General features: G+C 40.1%; 1 protein-coding gene across 1 annotated transcript in view; it reads left to right on the top strand.

The window, feature by feature from the left end:
* TRPM6 (transient receptor potential cation channel subfamily M member 6) overlaps positions 1-20,568 on the top strand; it is a 166,597-nt gene that overhangs the window by 143,825 nt on the left and 2,204 nt on the right. The window contains exons 32-38 of the mRNA XM_023509005.1: positions 831-881; positions 2,548-2,613; positions 5,724-6,010; positions 6,296-6,378; positions 7,098-7,303; positions 13,593-13,644; positions 18,583-18,689. Of these exons, the coding sequence (XP_023364773.1) occupies positions 831-881; positions 2,548-2,613; positions 5,724-6,010; positions 6,296-6,378; positions 7,098-7,303; positions 13,593-13,644; positions 18,583-18,689 (852 nt within the window). The remainder of the gene's footprint in view (positions 1-830; positions 882-2,547; positions 2,614-5,723; positions 6,011-6,295; positions 6,379-7,097; positions 7,304-13,592; positions 13,645-18,582; positions 18,690-20,568) is intronic.

Raw genomic sequence — 20,568 nt, 5'->3', positions numbered from 1 at the left:
TGAATTCAGAAAGGAAGAGTCTTTTCTGCTGACATTCCTTTTTACTAGTCTCCCCCGCAGGAAATGATTCTTGTTCCTTTCCTTATCCAGCAACAAGAAGCTGGAGAGAGCTGTGCGATTGGGCTCATTATGCTGCTTATTCTACTAGGTATTAAGCAGTTGCCACCATGAGACAAAAGTTCACCACTTTAATTTTGATTTTATGAAATACCAAAACTGTTGCAAAGGATTTCTCTGGAGCTCTGTAATTTAGGACAGGTGCAGATAGAAGAGAATGAGTTAAACTTGGAGGAGGTATTCCCAACACAGTCTTTGTGTAACCAATGAAATCCCTTGGTGCGGTATTATCCACCCCCTCTGTTTCGGGTTATAGCTCTTAATAGGTTTTCATCATTTTGTTGTTATTTTAGCTCAGTGAAGTAGTCTGCTTATAACTTGGTATTAATAATGCCTTCCTATGGGTTCTGCATCTTGGTAGGGAGCTCAGAGAATCATGCTTCTGAGATGTCGTGGAGTGTGATGGGCAGCTTCGTGCCTTCTGCAACCCAGAGGTGTAATTGGTTCAGAGGAAATGCATCTTTGAGGCTAATATTACCTGTCTTTCTTCAATTCCCTATATAAATATGTTTGGAGATATTACATTGATGATTGGAAGCTGTCAGGATACCAGGCACAGTAATGTGGTTAAAAGATATTAGGCAAGCTTTTTCGAATACTGAGAAGCCATTCTGATTAACCTGTTCAATAATAACTTTGAAGGCAATATATTCATAAGCATGTATTTATCTCCAGCCAAGTAATTAAAATGCCAATCTTCTCTATAATTTCAGAGATCTCAGCCTCCTTAAAAAGCCCTCAAGAGCCTCACCATCATTACTCAGGTAGGATGCATGCACACATGAACACGTCCGCTGAGTTCAGTGTCTGTGATTCTGCATTTGGAAACAGAAACATTGATGAATTCTGTATTATGTGTGTGGCTCCCAGCTTGAAAAGTTGGTGATCACTCTGATGGGGAAAACAATCAGATTTCTTCCTTTGCCCCTGAGTTGGGAAAACAATTTTGCAGGATTTAAGAAAATTTAGATTTTTAAACAATAAAAAAAAAAATTTGGATTTTTAAAAAATGTTTATCTCGGCGAGTTCCAAATGGTGAACGTGAAAGATGACCTGGAGATCTAAAAATTCCTGTGAGTGCAAAGCCGCCCAAAGCCGCAGATTTCAGTGATTTTGTACTGGGGAAAAAAACAGACCTGAAATGAGCTGTACGGGAGGGTTTTGTACCCTCCCTTGGCCTTCAGTGGATATGCCCACTGAATGAATGCCAAACCCACAGAGTAAGTTCAACAAAGATGTTATTAAACAAAGATGTCAAGGGTCTTGACTCTCTTCAGCAGCGTCACTTCACAGTGCTTCAGTTGTCTTTTTGCAGAGTGGGAATAATTATACTTGCCCTGCCTGAGGAACGGCCTGCCAGAGGGCTGGTTGAGAATTAAGAGGAAAGCACTTTGAAATGCACAGCAATATAAAACCAGCTGGACTTGTGCCATTAGGTGTTTCCTTGGTTGGGGGGGGGGATGCTCTCAGCCTTGGATGAGATAATACACGGGCAAGGCTTTTATACTATGTAAACTTGGTACATGTGTAAGAGCTTGCTGGCGCTATAATTACTGTTATAATCACATCAAGGTTATTTTGTATGAGATAATACTGTTATAATCACATCAAGGTTATTATGTATGAGATAATACACGGGCAAGGCTTTTATACTATGTAAAACTTGGTACATGTGTAAGAGCTTGCTGGCGCTATAATTACTGTTATAATCACATCAAGGTTATTTTTTGGAGGGCCAGTAATAGATGGCCTTCTCCCAAATTCTCTATAGTGAACAGTGTCTCGGAGGATCCCAGACTCCTCGTTCCGCCCTCTTACAATTCGGTTTTTCAGCTCAACACTCATCTCTTATTTTGACTCTGCTTGTCAACTTAAGAAAGTCTCTGGGGTGAGGAATATACTGCACCTTATATTGACTCAGCTGTGTTAGGATATGGCTCATCACAGGAAAATGCAAATCACTTGTTGTATTAATAAAATTGGTCTTCGGCGCTCAGTGGGGGAAAAAGGGCGAACTGCGCAAAGTGAACAGTAGGTGTCTCCACAGTCCACTGTGCATTGGATTTGCGTTGGAAAAGGAAAACCAGAGAATGAAGACCGGAGATTAAAATGCCATTTAAAAGAAAGTCCCACATATGTACGAATTAGTTTATGGTTTGGTATTCCGGAGAGTGGAGGTGATAGCTGTACCTCAGACTGTGGGCTATAATCTCATATAAAATGTTTCTAAGACTGAGAAAGCCTTCCTGTTTACGGTATCGTTTATTTAAAAAATGGTATTCTAGTTAATATTTTTGATAATGGCAAAAAAAAGGGGTCTTGGAAATTAAATATTTTCAACATTATCTGAATGTATTGATGTGGAGAGTCTTTCTGTAAACCCAAGCCACTGACGCATACTTGAAATAGGAAATCTGTTTTTGTTTGCAGCCATTGAAAGGAATAATTTAATGAGGCTGTCTCAGACCATCCCCTTCACACCAATCCAACTGTTTGGTGAGTAGCATTTCCACCTTCTTGAGGCCCTGTCGGGGCAGATGCACTTGAGTGAATCAAAGGAGAAACACGTTGCATCATTTTATAAGAGGTGAAAATTTTGTTTTGCTGATGGTTGTGGTTTCGTGATATTCATTTCCTGAAATGAATGCTGTGGTTAACTGCCACAGCCAGCATTTAGGGTCAAAATCTAACACCATGGGAGGGGGCGGGGAACCTCTGATGAGCAGCAGCTGGGAAGAAAGCAGTAAGATGCACCTGGCATTCAGGGACTCGAGGCTGGAAGTAAGTGGGAGAGAAAAGAACCACCCAACCATGTCCAATAAGCACAGAAAAAGTGATCAGTGTCAATACAGTGAAAGCCAACAGGCCTCTGACGAGAAACGCTTTGTGTATTGTTTTTTGTTTGTTTTGTTTCATCTATACTAATTGCTCTTACCTCAGATGGCAAATGTCATTTTTAAAGGCTGTAGGAGTAAAGAAAAACAAGCTCACGTGAGCCAAGGTTACCAACATTTCTTAGGATAGGGCTCCAGACAACTGAATGTAACAAGAGTCCCCACATTGTCCTTGACCTTGGTCCTTCTCATACTGTTCACATATAGGACAGACCCAGGTTGGTATTTGATGGTTAATGCCTTTTCCTTCCACTTGGCTTCATGGCTGGATTTGCAAATCAATAGTTCTGCTCCAAATCCTTTATGCAGTGGTTCTCAGCCTGTGGGTCACGACCCCCAGGAACTGTATCAAAGGGCTGCAGCATTAGGAAGGTTGAGAACCACTGCTCTAGGGGTTTAGAATACCACAGAGATCTAAAGTGGCATTTATTTGTTTGGGCACCAAGAATAAATATTTGAAATATGTTACTAAGCATTACCTAGATGTGTTTATTGATAAGGAATTAGGTGAAGAATGAGGGAATAGATGTCTTTCTTGGTAAACCAGCACAGTGTTCACCCACAAAACTCATTTGAAGCAAAGGTATAAGAAGGAAATAGAACACAGGCTTGATAGATTAGATTATGTTGCCTGTGTTATAAGTGTTTAACCTTGTATTGGTAGAATCTAGGCTCAATAAGAATTGCTCTTGAGCAGTGCCTGTGTCTCAAGGAGTAGGGTGCCGGCCTCATATACCAGAGGTGGCAGGTTCAAACCTGGCCCCAGCCAAAAACTGCAAAAAACAGTTCAAAGTAGAAGTTATATATCAGTTCAATAGGCATTTTGTGTCTAAAATTCTTTAAATGGGTTTGAGTTTGCATCTGAGATTATCTTTTGCTTTTGCCATGTTAAACTATTTAATCTTTATAAAAACCTCATGAAGTGGACATTATTTTCATCCCCATTTTTCTGAGAAGAAAATTGAGGCTTTACGTAACGTATCCCCAGGTGTGAAGGAAAGCGAGAGGGTCTCTGGAGGTGAGCTTGGTATCAATTCCAGCTGGGTAAAACATGCATTCTCAGTGGAATGAGATCAACCCCATGGGAACCAAAAAAGCCCCTTTTGTTTTCTTTTTTAGGAATAGATTACAGGTCGCATATACTTAAGGAGAAATACAGTAATTTTTAATACAGGATAAGCTTTCCTAATCCAAACATTAAATCTCCCGAATTCTCCAACATCTGAAACATTTTGAGCACTAACATGTTGCCACAAGTTGAAAATTCCACTTCTGACCTCATGTGACAGGTTTCAGTCAAAACACAGTCAAGATATGGTTAAAACTTTGATTCATGGGCTCAGTGCCTATAGCTTAATGGCTAGGGCACCAGCCATGTACACGGGAGCTGGCGGGTTTGAATCCAGCCTGGGCTTCCCAAACAGCAAAGACAATTATAACCAAAAATTAGCTGGGTGTTGTGGCAAACACCTGTAATCCCAGCTACTTGGGAGGCTGAGACAAGAGAATTGCTTAAGCCCAAGAGTTTGAGGTTGCTGTGAACTGTGATGCCACAGTGCTCTACCAAGGGCCACATAGTGAGACTCTGTCTCAAAACAACAACAACAACAACTTTGATTCATGAGCAAAGTTATTTAAAATATTGTATAAAATTACCCCTAGGTTATGTGTCTAAGATATATAGGAAATATAAATAGTGTTTTTAGACTTGGGTCATATTTCTAAGACATCTTACTAAGTATATGTAAATATTCCAGAAATCTGAAAAAAATCTGAAATTTGAAGCACTTCTGGCCCCAAGCATTTTGGATAAGGTGTACCCAACTTGTGTTAATATGTTGTGGGAAGAGCAATTAGAAAAAAATGCCTAATATGGCTCCTTAGGGGTGTTGATAGTGACCAACAATGCAAGGTTGAACTGACTCTCGGAGTATTTGTTTTTAACAAAAGATACGTATCCTCGCCACGTCGATTTTGTTTTGTCCAGTTATAGTTGCAAGAGTGTTCAGCCTGAGGCCTGTGGGACACTCTTTATATGTTGTGTCAGATACTATGACAAGTATGCATGGGCTGTTTTTTATTAATCAGCTTTTGTTGGTGTTTGTGTATTTACTGTGGCTCAAGATAACTCTTTTTTTTTTCTGAGACACAGTTTCACTATGTCATCCTCAGTAGAGTGCTATGGCGTCACAGCTCACAGTAACCTCAAACTCTTGGGCTTAAGCGATTCTCTTGTCTCAGCCTCCCAAGTAGCTGGGACTACAGGCACCTGCCACAATGCCCAGTTCTTTTTTGTTGAGGTTGTCATCATTGTTTAGCTGGCTGGGGCCAGGTTTGAATCTGCCAGCCTCAGTGTCTGTGACTGGCTTCATAACCACTGTGCTATGGGTGCTGAGCCCCAAGATAGCTTTTATTTTTCAATGAGCAGCAGGAAAGAAAAAAATGTTGGGCACCCTGACTACAGTAAGAACAACTTAATTCTTGTGTATCCTCTGGCAATTGACCTCTTCCACTTCCTTACATTTACTAGACAATAAATAACATGGAAACTTGGTCAGATCCTTCTCCTTATTCTGCTCTAGTCCCTGCTAGTTCCAACCTCCTCTGATTATCTGGGCAACTGAATGGATTCTGCCACTAGTATGGGGGATGTTATTTGTGTTATAGACATGCTGATCCCTTTGAACCCTTCGCCTTCATTTCTCTTTGTAGGAGGAGAAGAAATAACTCTCTACAGGCTGGAGGAGAGTTCCCCTTTGAATCTTGATAAAAGCATGTCCTCTTGGTCCCAGCGTGGGAGAGCTGCAATGATCCAGGTGTTGTCTCAAGAGGAGATGGATGGAGGTCTCCGTAAAGCTATGAGAGTCATCAGTACTTGGTCTGAGGGTGACATTCTCAAGCCAGGCCAGGTATTCATTGTGAAGTCCTTTCTCCCTGAGGTTGTGAAGACATGGCATAAAATCTTTCGGGAGAGCACTGTGCTTCATCTTTGCCTCAGGGTGAGTCTGATACTCAGAGGCCCACAGTCCAGTGGGACAGGTCAAAGAAAGGAGATCTGGCTACATCATTGTCTAAGGCCACTAACTCCAACTCAAAGGGGAGCCCATTATTTCATAGAGGTAGTAGGTTTTGTTTTTTTCACTTTGTACGGCTTTTGCTTTTGGGGTGGGGAGCGGTGGGAGTTGAACAAGGCTAAAAATCACATTTGGGCAGCTTCAAGTACTTTCACAATCATAGGCATGAGATAGTAAGGCAGTATTTTTATTAATGTTCCCTATTTTTAGGAAATTCAACAACAAAGAGCGGCTCAGAAGCTTATCTACACCTTCAACCAGGTGAAACCACAAACCATTCCCTACACACCACGGTAAGGAGATATTGGCATCCTGCCCCTTCATTTTAGTAGGGATTTCTATCAATCTCTTTTCAGCCCATTAGTCATAAGAAATCAGACCCATGGGGAAGTTCCCTATGACATTATTTCTGGGGTTTTCCTTCTATAATTTTGGAGACTGGTAAAAGGAGAATTAAATGTTCTAGGGATACCTTAATTTAAATCACTAAACTTGGTAAAAGAATTCAAAAGGAGGCCATAGCTACCATTTAAATCATGTGAAATAGATCCTGAATGTAGTTTCCAATGTCCAGAAGTAGCATGGCAGAAAAATGTTTCTTCTTTAAGTATAGTTTCTTCCCCTCAGTATCTTACAGAAATTAGGAACTTTGTAAGAGTGAACTCTTTTTACTTTCATTTGAGGGTCTCCATACACTTGTGTTCACTTATTGAGACAAATCATAATTTGGTGCCGAGGACTTGTAGTAAAGCCATATTGTTTCATTTACAAGGAACTTTATAAAGCATAGCAAGAAAAGTTGGGTCCTTTACTCATATAAAAGAGAAGTGAGGTGGATTAATGTGAGCAAACACTCTTGATCCTTGCATCTGATCTTTCCATAAAAAAGGCAAGGGTATTCAGCCTGCATCAGACTAGCATTAGGTAATCTTTCCTGCTACTGACTGTTCAGAAAGATAAATCCCCTTTTACTGCCTTTTGTGGGATCAACGGCCTCTTTTCTTTCTGGCAGGTTCTTAGAAGTTTTCTTAATCTACTGCCATTCAGCCAACCAATGGTTGACTATTGAGAAGTATATGACAGGGGAGTTCCGGAAGTACAACAACAACAACGGTGACGAAATCACCCCCAGCAGCACCCTGGAGGAGCTGATGTTGGCTTTCTCTCACTGGACCTATGAGTATACTCGCGGAGAGCTTTTGGTGTTAGATTTGCAAGGTGATTGATGATGTAGACTTGGTACAACAAGCATGAGGCCAAGTGTAAAGAAATCTTATAAGAACCAGGATGGGCAACATACGGAGTTGCTCTATCTAGTTTTGAAGGGATGTGGGAACATTTATTTCAGATTCATTGTACAGTGATGACTAGGGTACCTACTATGTTGTTTTTCACTGAGATAGAGTGGAAATCGTAAGCAGGTGATTATCCATTTAAAATTTAAAGACATCTGAAATTTTGAAGTGGGAGAATATTTTTTGTACCGTATTTTTCAATTTTATGGTTTTACCTTGGTTTTATATTTATAATAAGGCTGAGGTATGCATTCAACACATATAGGAAAGTTTAAATTCTGGGCATCTTTCATGGTTTTAAACTTTAAAGTTGCTTTAGCAATTTATAGTTTAGCTTGCTCTCTTTGCTGTGTCCCTTGACATAACAGTTCAAGAATGTCCACACTGAGTCTGAGAGAGGCAACACGGTGCCCTCTTATTTAAGGGAAGCTTTTGATCAGCCCATCTCTCTACTGTCAACACCTCACATGTGACTTATAATCCTACAGCACAAAACAGAGTAACTCCAGCAGGCTTTCCTTGCAGGGCCACAAAGTATTAAGGCCAAAGTTTAGTCCTTGGGCTCACTGACTGAGCTTTTGGTTTTAAATAAGAATTTAGTGCAGGAACTTTCATAGAAGTTATCTTATTTAATCCCAGCAGCACCTTGAGTAGCTATTATGGGGAATCTGGGCCCACATAGTTTAAATAACTAGCCCAAGGTTGCCCAGCTGCTTGAGAGGGAAGCAGGATGCAGATTTAAGCAGATTTAGGCATCCATGTTCTTTTCCTTTCACTGTACTATCTATTATTTCCTCAAGAGTTTCATACCTAGAGGATACAACCATCTTATGGTTATTTTAAGCAACTTGGGCCTTTTTTATTTTGTCCTCTCTGTCTTTCTTGACTCTCCAGTTCTGGGATTCAGGTTTGGAGGCTGGGGAAAGTCCAGATAAACAGACAGTCCTGGGGCATCATGAGCAATGTCCAGTAAGACTGCAAAGTCATTTTGATCAAAATTTAAGTAAGTCACCTGCTCAAGGATGTATACATACTTTCTAAATTACATATAAGTATTTCTGTCCTTTGAGAGATTTCTGCTGCTCACAGCACTGAATTTTATTTCTAACCCTTAAGCACAATATTTTCGGAAGCAATATAAACAAAGTTAAAATGACTAAGATGATTCAGCTTTTCAACCAGCAAGTACTTGATCTGTATAAACCCAGAGCATCAATGCCCAAGGCATCTGTTTTTGTAGCTCATGTTGGGGGAAAGATTGATTGTTTTCATCTGTACTTGACTGTTTGTGCTTTGAGCTTTGGGTGGAGTTGTTTAGAAAGGAAAAACAGACAGAGGAAAAAAAAAAAACAACCAAAGAAAAACTTTAAGGAATTAATGATGACTCTTCAGTGTGTTTTGTATTCCACTTGAATAGGTTTTTGTTTAATGATGTTTATGTTTGGGGATTTTTATGTCTCTTAGTAATCCAAAGTGACATTAAACAGAACAAATGCTGCATTGATAGTCTTGGGGGGAAAAAGGAATTAACTTTATTCTTTTACTGGGCAATTATGTGAATTGCAGAAATAGGCCACTCCAAATAAACTATGTCAAAACATTGACCTTCAAAGAAGGGAAGAGTGGATGGACATCATAGAATGTGCGTAATGAAATTTAAGAAACTTATCGGAGAGTGTTGACCAGTTGAGCAGGCCTGAATTTGTGGAAGAACGTGAATTCTATAATAGCAATTATAACCAGTTCTACTATTATTAGGTAACATTTACTAAGTACTTATTCTGTGCCAGCCACTTGACTAAAGGCTTATGTGTGTTATTATATTTAATCCAAACCAGGTGGGAAAGAAAAAAATAGGGAAAATATGATGTACTATGTATTTTTGAAAGTCTCTTAGTGGTTTTTGGTTCAGTTTTGTATCGCATTTAATTTATTTATATCTCTAGTCTTTGGAGAGGTGATGTGCTTTGCCTGGGTGGTGGGAGTGGAGGAGGCTGAGAGGCTCAGGAGCGGCAGTTAGGAGGCTTTGCAGTTGCAGTGCTGGGTCTCTGACTCCAGCTCCACCAGGAATTAGGAGCATGATTCTTGGAGAGAGCATCTTGAGTTCTTTTTCCCTTGTTTGAAAGTGGGGAAAACAGTATTATGCACTTAAGCCATAGAGTTTTTACGGGGCTGAAATGAGACGAGTTCCTTACCTGTAGCCATCCATCGATGTTAGTATTAATCTTTGTGTGCCTCTTTAAAACGGAGGTTGATAGTCAGTTGTGGGGAGTCTACCCTCAGCTCTGTGATCCTAGTGGTATTGCAGGGCGACTCCAGCTTTAGCCTCTGTGAAATGAGGCCCTGATCAGAGTGCTATGGCTCCCTACTGCTCTCAGGGAGAGAAGGACCAAGAAGTAACTTTATCCTTTCACTTTTTTCTTTCCTTCTCCTTTCTGCTTTCTTCCATGGGAGTGACAGTCATTAACCCAGAAGCTGCCACACCAGGCTGGGAAGCTGTACTCTGAGAGGCATGACCAATTTGCAATCACTTGTAATTACACTGAAGTTTTCTGGTCTCTTTCTACTTAAAAATTCTATGCGTGAGGGCCCCCGAATCATCATCATTATGTTTAAAATCCAACATTTAATTCCCAGCAATGGAAATTATTTAATAAAAATAATTGTAGTCCAAATTATAGTGGTTCGCAGCAATTTTTTTAGCTCATTATTTTTCAAAGAACTTTTGGAGATATTAATTCTTTATTCAACAAAATAGTTTCCAGAATGATTCAGCATTAGCATCAACATCATGAATTCTGCTGCTACAAAGAAGGTAGCTTCTTCCCACAGATGTTGATGTACCCACAGGTGCTTGGGATCAGAATGTAAATCTGTGAGTTTCATGTAAGGGCATGCTGCCTATTATCTGGACAGGGGCATTTATTCTGTTAAGGCAGGAAGAGAGATGACACTGGGAATTGTAGATGTTAAAATGTCTTTTCCCTGTTTTCCAAATACTAGGTAGAATATCTGAGTAGGAGGAGCTCTGATGTTAAAGTCTGTCAATTCGGTGTTTCCTGTGTACCTGGGAGAGACAGGTGGTGGTGGGTGGAGCGTGTGAATGCTGATGGTACTGTAGGTGCAGGAAGGGGCTCTTTTTGTTAGAGATCACAGTACTGAGATATTAAAGACATGATTTTACCAGTGGTAAAAAAGTAAAATGTCATTTCACAAGAGATCTTTGACAGAAAAAAATTATAGTTAGCGTTTTTTGCTTGGTATGGCTCAGATACTTTGCCAGTAGTTTGTGTACAATAATTCATTTAATCCTCTCAGTAACTCTGTAGAATAAGGCCTATAATTATTCATATTTGCAGATGGCAAAACTGAGAGTCAGAGAGATTAAGGAAGATATGCAGGTTACCCACCCAGGAAGGGACGGAGCTGTGAGTGGAACCCAGATCCTTTGACTTCTGAGTAACAAACGACATTTAATATAAACAAAGCTGATGCAATTTTGATAGCCCCCTTCTTTTTTCCTGCAAAAATTCCTTTTTCCTAATTGATAGTCCATCTTTAGGTACCGTGCCTATTCCTAGCATCAATGTACAGTCTCTTTAAATGTCATCTGAAGGCTTTCATCATTGCTGTAAACTTCAGGCTTAACGTTAGTTCTGCGGCTAATCAGGTAAAAGCTTTTTAGCCTTTAGTCTCTCTATGGATGGCCTTAAAGGGTTGTCTTTCTGTCTGTCATTCTGCTTATTTCCTCCATGGTTAGAAAAGCAGGGTCTGTCTACGCTGTTCCTGATATCTGTAATGAGAAAAATACAAAGCACCCAACTTCTTCCTATGACTTTTTGTTTAAAAAGAATAAGGCTGAGCAAGGCGCGTTGTGCGCACTTCCCCTTACTTCGTCATCCCTGTTCCAAATCAGTGCACAAAGAGGTTCTAAGTCAGGATTCCTGAAGGGACTCTTGATAGGATTCGCAGGGGCTGTAAACTTTGATGAGAAAAAGCATCACATCTTTATGTTCACTACCCTGTAACTGAAATTCATCATTTCTTTAAGTTATGATGTGGGCCACAAACCACAGTGGCATTAGCAGTACCTATGACCGTTTGCAATAGAAATTATAGACATTAATATGGCATATGACAATGCTGGTAGATAAAATATTGTTTATATTGCCACTTTTGGGACATTATCGTGGTTAATAGACTTATGCTAGATCCTGTTATTGAATGTATTAATGAAGAAGCCTGTCTATTGCAATAAGCATTTACATATTTTGGTAACTGTATGTTAGTATCATTTGTTTCCTTTATAATCCTATGTAGTTAAATAATGCATTTTCAAACATCATTCTAAGAATGGGCTCCTTGAGTTTTACCGGGCTGATAGACAAGGTCATTACACAAAGAATGTTGAAAGCTCCTTGTTCAAGATCTAGGGTATTTTCCTAAGAAAATTTCTTAGAATAAAAGTCTATAAGGATGACATTTTCTTGTGAAGGTTTAGGATATTATAAAACATACAGAGCACAGCAAAAATCTTTTATAAAACATTTTAGAATACTGGCTTGTTGCCTGTAGCTCAAGTGGCTAAGGCACCAGCCACATACACCAGAGGTGGCAGGTTCGAATCCAGCCTGGGCCTGCCAAACAACAGTGACAACTACAACCAAAAATAGCCAGGTGTTGTGGTGGGTGCCTATATCGCCCCCTACTTGGGAGGCAGAGGCAGGAGAATGACTTGAGCCCAGGACTTGGAGGTTGCCCTGAGCTGTTATGCCACAGCACTCTACCCATAGCAACAACTTGAAGCTTTGTCTCAAAAAAAAAAAAAAAAACCAAAAAACTTAGAATACATTTATTTTTTCCACAAGTAGAAACACATAATAATGTTATAAATTTCATATCATTTTTCAATAATCTTTCCACAAGGCTGGTCTCTTTCAAGCAAAGAGAGCCATTGCCGGTTGGAGAATAATCTCAGAAATCACACAATTTGGATTGTGCATAAATGGTACACTTACCTGTCAAACTGGCTGACCACAAGTGTCACCACCATTGGAAATCAACCTGCTCACCATTTGCATTTTATAAGAGATCCACTTTGATCTCTGTCTTGATAAATCTTAGCTTTAAGTTGCACCTGTGTTATCCTTTCAGGCTTTGGTGTCATCTTTTAAAAGGTAAATTTTACTGAAGACAAACAGATGCTCAGAAAACGGCAGGTTGCCTAAGTCTGCCTTTCAAGGAATTTCCACAGCTGAGCACATGGCTAGACCCAGATCAGGAATTTAGTGTCACTGTTTTATTCAACTGTTTATAAATACTAGATAGATAGTATTTGATGTGTCTCTTTGGTGGAGCAGAGGTTGTACATGCAAAACTATATAGCATGGTGTTTTTTTTTTTTTTTTTGAGACAGAGCCTCAAACTGTCCCCATGGGTAGAGTGCCATTGCATCACAGCTCATAGCAACCTCCAACTCCTGGGCTTAAGCGAGTCTCCTGCCTCAGCCTCCCAAGTAGCTGGGACCACAGGTGCCTGCCACAATGCCCAGCTATTTTTTGGTTGCAGCCGTCATTGTTGTTTGGTGGGCCTGGGCTGGATTTGAACCTGCCACCGTAGGTGTATATGACTGGCGCCTTAGCCACTTGAGCCACAGGCACTGAGCCAGCACGGTGCATCTTGCCGAGCACTGATAGAGTCTACCTACGAGACCGTAGACCAGTAGGAGGAGCACAAGCTTTGGCTCAGCTTCACTCTTGTCATGACCGTGTCTGGACTGTGTAGTCTCTGACAAATGACATAGTCTCTCTGAAGGTCAGTGTTACTCATTGATATAAATAAAGATAAAATATAAAAATAAGGATACGAGGATGATGCTGTTCTTTGGCGATTAAGAATTGAAGACAAATAAATGTATGATTGTCTAGTATATATAATACATGAATGACAGTAACATTACTATCAGTAATGACAAACACATTATGAGACATTCATTTGTGGCCTAGAAGTTTGTTACAACAGAGGGTGTTGAGGGAGATGGTGCGTGAACTTAAACTTTCAAACACTCCTGGACATTTTGTATAGTACATTTAATTTACTCTGGAGTGACTGTGAGTTTTAAAATAAGAAATTAGGATTTAATTATTATCTTCTTGAATTTCTAGGAAAATGTAATCTCCATTTGCTAAATGAATTTTGTTTCTTCTTTTGAGGCGTTGGAGAAAATTTGACAGATCCATCTGTTATAAAACCTGAAGACAAACAGTAAGTTAATTTATGTGTTATCATTTAGAAAATTGCATTTAACACATTGCGAATGGTTTTTAAAATAATTTATAAACATATATGTTTCTTGCCTAGAACCTAGAAAGATTTTGAGGCAGTTTGTGTCAGTAGACCCAATATAATAAAATTTTCTAAAAAGCACAGATTAGGGCATGGGGATAAAAAGAAAATGTGGATATAAAATAGGATTAAATCTGGAGATAAGTTAATATATATAAATGGAAATTATAAAGACCAATGCAGTAGTTAGAATTGGGCTGTAAATTTGACTCTGAGTGTTCTAGGGGCCCAAACATAAGAAAAATAAGGGTAAATTGAGCCTCTACCACAGTGGTTCTCAACCTTCTGAATGCTGCGATCCTTTAATACGGTTCCTCATATTGTGGTCACCCCCAACCATAAAATTATTTTTGTTGCTACTTCATAACTGTAATTTTGCTACTGTTATGAATCGTAATGTAAATATCTGATATGCAGGAGACCCCCAAAGGGGTCACGACCCACAGGTTGAGAACCGCTGCTACAGGCTTTGACGTGAAAAGAATTAATGTCCTAGGAAAGGCTCAGCTTCTATCACTGGAGTCACTGCGTCTTATCCTGGGTGGTATCTTTCATCACATGCTTATGAAATGGAACTAAGGCATTTGTGTGCTTTTCATTAATGGCCAATCTCGGCAACACGAAAACAATGGGCTTAAATATGTATGAATTATCCGATTCACTGAATTAATTTGTAGCTGAAGTTTCAATTATATGAAGGGATGAGTCATCCACCTGTTTTTTGAATTCCCATGGACATGTTATTCCATTCGCAAGTTTTGGGGTAGACTCTGCAGTAGGGAATCTGAGGTTATGATTTTCTGTTAAAAGTGGAGCGGGAAGAAGTGATGGTGCTGATTAAGTGCTGATCAATATGGCAGGCAGTAGTGGTTCTCAGATGTGAGTGTGCGTTATGATCACCAGGAGAGCTTGTTAAGACACAGATTGCTTTGTCCTTTCCCCAGAGTTTCTGACTCAGAAGGTTTGGGGTAGAGCCAAATAATCTGCATTTCTAACAAGTTCCCAGGTGATTCTGATGCTGCTGGTTCGAAGACCACTCTTTGAGAACTACTAGCACACAGCATTTTTACTTTTTAGTTGCTGTAAGTGTCTATACTTGATTCCTGGGTGGTAGAGATTATATATAAACTACATAAGTGGATACTCCCAATGGAATACAACCTGAAATTTTTACTTTCCTTCCCCCCAGAACTCATATTATATTCACTGCATTGATGCTCTGTTCTTTTACTGAATGATTTAATCTAAAAATATGTAGGGTCTTTTCTTTTCTTATCTCCTTCTTTCCCTCCTTCCTCCTTCCCTCCCTCCTTCCCTCCCTCCCTCCCTTCCTTTCTTCCTTTCCTCCCTCTCTCCCCCATTCCCTCCCTCTCTGTCTTTTCTTTCTTTCTTTCTTTTTTTTTTTTTTTTGACAGAGTCTTACTCTGTCACTAAGCTGGAGTGCAGTGATGTGATCACAGCTCACTGCAACCTCCAACTCCCAGGCTCAAGCAATCCTCCCCTCCTGCCTCAGCCTCCTGAGTTACTGTAGTCATATGCCATCATGGCCAGCTAATTTTTAAAATTTTATTGTAGAAATGACAGTTTTGCTCAGGCAGGTCTTGAACTTCTGGCCTCAAGTGATCCTCCCACCTTGGCCTCCCAAAATGCTGGGATTATAGGCATGAGTTATGTCACCTAGCTCTTTAAATATGTAGAGTTCTATGCAAAGAGGTCCATCTACTAAAAGCATATTACATATTTAACTAGACTAGGTGAGCTAGACAAAGTAAAAGTGATCCAGATTACTCTCATACATTTAATTTCCAGGATATTTATTTGACTATGGAGTCCATGTTGTAACCCTTAGGGTATACATAAAGACATTATTTTCACTTTAGTAGAGCTAAGATGTATTTATCTAAAAATATTATTTCTTCAGGAGCCCTCTGTGCCCAAGAGTTAGTAACAAGAACTTTGTACGGCAAGTACTTTCTTTATAATTTCTCAGTAAAATTTTTTTTGCATATATAATGAACTGACTTACGTATACTGTCTATCATTTAGTAAATTTTGACCTTGGCATATGTCATTTAATATGACCTGAATAGTCCATCTTTTAGAATTTTAAAATTCTATTATCCCACTTGACAGTTGAGTATTTAATTGTATTCTATAGGCCAGTGGGCCTCATTTTCTATTAAGGTCACCTGGGGAACTTAAAAAAAAGGATGCCTAGGATTGGCATCAAATTAGAATCTCTTAAGATGAGGCCCTGATGCCTGTATTTTTTAAAAGTTCCCCATGTGATTTTGTGGGCAACCAGGGTTAAGCACCTCTGTTTTATGACAACTTAACTTTTTATGACTTGAGGATAATGATAGGATAGGATGGCATCATCGTGGCCAGCCTGGGTTTGTAGGGTTACCCAAGTTGGGTGCAGCTGGTCTTCATGGTCAAGATAACAAGGAATGTTATTTTTTCATGACAGTGGAGAATTAGTTTGATGAGGCTCAGAATTTTGAATGAGGAAGTGCAGACCAACAACACCAGCATCATCTGGGACATTGTCAGACTCTCAGAACCCTCCCCAGACCTACCGAACCTGAATCTGAATTTTTACAAGATCATTTGATAGATAGATACAAGGTCATTTGATAGAAATTAAAGTTTGAGAAGCACCGATTGAAGCAAGTGTTTATTTTAGCCTTGGCAGCAATGTAAGTGAGCATTTTCCCAGTCCCAGTTCACAAAGGAGGAAACTGAAGCTCAGGGAGGATGGTAACTTGCTTTTGAGGAGAAGGGGGTCAATGAAAGGGAATGATCCTCTATCAAAAAAGTTGTTTTTGTGGTGTAAATCCTAATATTGTTTCTAATTCCTACTGTCACTTAACTCTCCCCAAACTTCTGCCTTGGTTATCTGTAGGTTGGGATTCTATCTTTTTAGTTTACTGCCTTGATGGTTTGGGCATTTGACAACGATGAGACGAGGATGATCTGTTCTTTAGTAAATCTATGTATAGATGGCACTAATTAGCGTTTCCCCGCATGTGGAACCAAGCTACCACCTGCTTTTCCTGTGTTGTGAAAAATCTGGAAAACAGCTACTTGTTTTTTTTTTTTTTTTAAACTTGGTTATCTGAGCCTGCAAGGCTGCAGGCATGCTGTGTGCCATAGGGTGTGAATGCAAATGAACCTCCCTCCAACCCTCCTTCACTCTCCCCTGCACAGGGAGTAGTCAGGACCCCAATATATACATTTGGTGGTAATTTTGATTTGCTTGTCTTAATTTTGACAAAGCTCACAGAGGGAAATGACTTCAGTGCTTTTACCTGAGAAGCAATGCTTCATCTCTAAGTTGGGAGGGAGGAAATGGCAGGTATAGAATGCAAATGGATGAAGTATTCCAAGAGGGTCATGCTGGAGAGACTATAAAAAGGATGTCTTCAATTTAAATGACTAAAATGATGCCTTCATTTTCACTTTACCAGCGCTGTAGAATTTCTGGCCTAGATACCAAGTGAGTCTACTTTTTTGTCACCTTCAGTTTCACCTTATTGAAGTGGTTCCTTACCAGATGGACTGAGAGAGAGGAATAGTTAACAGGAGGCAGCTTATGCAGCCGGGTAAATACCACCAGAACTGTACTCTGTAAGAGCGATTGAGTGACCGGGAAAGTTAATCCTGGGTGTCTGTTCACTTTGTCTTCCCAAGAGATTTCCTCCACCTACTCGCCTCAGAGCAGAGAGGCAATCTGAGATCAAACTGACATCAGCCCTCATTCGGAGCTTGGCACATCTTCAGAGCAGCTACTGTTATTCTGCCAAAAGGAAGTGGAAATTGAGATAAATGTTTCAATCCTTGGATGGAAAAAAGTCCATTTTTACACCACATCCCTTTTGAGAAACCGCATTCCTTAGAAGCAAAGTTTATTGTTTCCTTTTGTGACAGTTTGCTTTTCTTTTTTTTTCTTATGACGTGGTATTTAAGAGCAGTAATTGAGTTCAGATTTTAAAAATGTGCTGTTTCCACTCTGCATGTCATTAAAATAAAATATTAGCTTTCATAACGTTTCTTGGGAAGTGTCTCTGGTGTGCTCTGTTTTGTGGTGTGCGGAGTGTCAAAATCTGAAGAATAATGGTTGTTGGTGATATGATAACGCATGAACATTGATCTTAGAATCTGCTAGGGACCTATGATAATTCTAGAGTATTCAAAGTCTGCCCCATATATGCTAATTCTATCTGTAATTTTGTCACCTACACCAAGCATGTGTAGTTTACTTCCACAACCACACGGTCTAATGGTCCTGCCTTTCTAGGAAGAGGCCAGGATAGCAGTTTGCAGGTAGAAAGTGGCCTTGGAAAGCGCCATGGCCACTGGATCTAGGGGTTAGTCTGGTTATTTGTTTTTGACTACGGTTATTTTAAGAAAAGTATTTGGGTTGGAAACAATATATATGCATCTTTTCAGAAGGTGTGTTCCAATAGCAAATTTCTCTTACTTTTATACCTTACCTTTGGGATATTCCAGGAGAACTTTTGCTAATGAATGTTATTCTCCCAACCCGTATGCATTATTAGAAAGGGTTGCTCTGTGTTTTGTTTTAATGTGGTACATAGAAAATTCACTCTTCTATCAGATTAGTGTTCAAATGCGTTTCACAGTAGGTCTTGGAGTTGGGTACAAAGATTTAAGTGCATTTGAATTTTAAATTTGCAAACCTAACGTTGTTGCTTCCCCCAAGTGCTCTGTTCTTTGTTGGCTCCTTCAAGTTTACTGGGTTACTAAGGGATACTGTTCGGTATCTCAGAGAATCCTGGTCGAGCTCCTTTTTCTTAAGTTGTGATCTAATTGATATTCTGATATTTTCTCTAGATCAAGAGGAATGGTGTTTGGACCAGCCAATTTGGGGGGAGACGCAATTAGAAACTTCATTGCAAAACATCGTTGCAACTCCTGCTGCCGGAAGCTCAAACTCCCGGGTATGCCGCCAACAAGTCTATTTTTCTCCAAGTAAATCTCACATAGAACAACATCCATTGTAACCTGGGATAAAGTAGAAAATCTTAATCACGTTTTTATCTCATTCTCAGTCATTCTCAGAGCCTGACTTTCTGACTGCAAATTTTTCAAGTCTCTAAAGGGATTAAAAGGACAGGGCTTTACTTTAGGTTCTGCCAAAATGTGATAAAACAACCTGGGTCCCAATACTTGTCACAGTCACTCCAAGTGAAAAGTTCCACTGACTTAAATGGGGTGAAATCTGAGTGAGGCGGGTCTCTGCCCCTCTGCTTTGGAGCCCGCCAGTGGCTCCATCCTGGTGCCCACGACATTCCTGTTCTAGTCTAATCTACCCGCTGGACACTCGGGAGGGTGCAGTATAGAGGGAAATAAAATAGTGCTTTTCACTGTAAAAACCTGCTGCTTTAAACATATATTGCAGTTTAAAAAAATTCTCTTTAAAAAAATTTGTATTTATTTCTTATTTCAGAATGTTAGGGGTTGCAGCGGATCTGTTGATACGCTTTGTTTTTGTACAGATTGACTCAAAGGCACACACGTAAGAGTGCCCTTCACTCAGATAGTGTACGCTGAAACACGTATCGCAATTTTGAAAAAGAAAAATCTGATTCAATGTAGTAAACTTCCCTAATATTTTCCTAGGAAAATATTCTTAATATAAAGCAAGCAGCTGGAAGCCTGTGCCCTCCAAACTGGCAGTCCCAGCTCTGTGGCATTCTCTTCCTTTGTCTCAGAAGGGAGGCTTTGCGTCTGCCTCAGCTCACTGACTACTTTTCTTAGCTCACCGCAAACTTGTCCTTACAGTGGGATTTCACATATTTTAAGTTGAGTAGCCTTTCCTGCCTTCCAATAAACGATCATACCCTGAGCTGGAAATCAGTAAAAGAACATCATCTATCGTAAGCTTGGATGGAGCAGGTGTACACTTATAATCCAAAAGGGCAATTTCTAGGCTTGTTGGAGTTAGAGATGGGGGAGTTCTTATGGGAAAGACAGCAAAAAAACTGGGGTTTGGAGCAGGCATCCAGTTTCCGTGGGAGCATAGCATGTCTTCAGAGGTAGTGGGGGTGACCATGGGAGATGGGGGGATCAAAAGGAAGCAGTCAGGGAGGCAAAGGCCATGAATCTTATAACTGCTGGGACTTGCCCTACAGATCATGCCCCAGGCTTGGGCGAAGAGACCAGTGCAAAGCTAAGCTGCCCACTGGCCTCTTCTCTGGTCAGAAGGAGCCCAGGAAGGGACTGGGCTGGGCTGGGCTGGGAGGAGGGGCCTCCAGGTGAGGGCCCTGCAGGAGACAGGAGCTGACAGATATCTGAGTTATCCCTTGATGGCAGTTGGAGTCTGATCATTAACTTCATATTCTCAGGCACTGGCCTCTTCCAGGTCTGATTCATTGTACCCTGGACGGGGCAGCCTCCATCCTTGAAGATGTAGAGACTACATCTGACCAGCCAGGACACAAGGAGACTTGAGACATAACTCACTGCTTCCAATCCTTAAGCCCAGTTAACTGTTCTGTATGATTAAGGTTCAGATAATATCTATTTATATTATATATTGCTGGGTTTAGAGTAATTTAGTAATTTCTCCATTGCTACTCCTAATTCATGTTTCCTTTCAAAACCTTAAGTTTTAACCTAACATGTAAATAGATATAACCAATCCCCTCATTTACTCCCTCTGGAATGCAGGATTAGAGGTGAGCCTTCTTTTTTGTTTGATTATGCTTTACTTTTTTTTGTTTGTTTATAGAGATGCAGTTTAGTGGAAAGGGCATGGGATCTAGAGCCAGACAGATTGAACTGTCTGAACTCACATTCCAGTTTTGCTTTTTTTTT

The sequence above is a fragment of the Otolemur garnettii genome, unplaced genomic scaffold, assembly GCF_000181295.1.
Source record: "Otolemur garnettii isolate 467f Iridium unplaced genomic scaffold, OtoGar3 scaffold00006, whole genome shotgun sequence".
Taxonomy (NCBI): domain Eukaryota; kingdom Metazoa; phylum Chordata; class Mammalia; order Primates; family Galagidae; genus Otolemur; species Otolemur garnettii.
The sequence above is the reverse complement of the archived record's forward strand: the minus strand, read 5'-3'. Positions and strand labels throughout refer to the sequence as shown.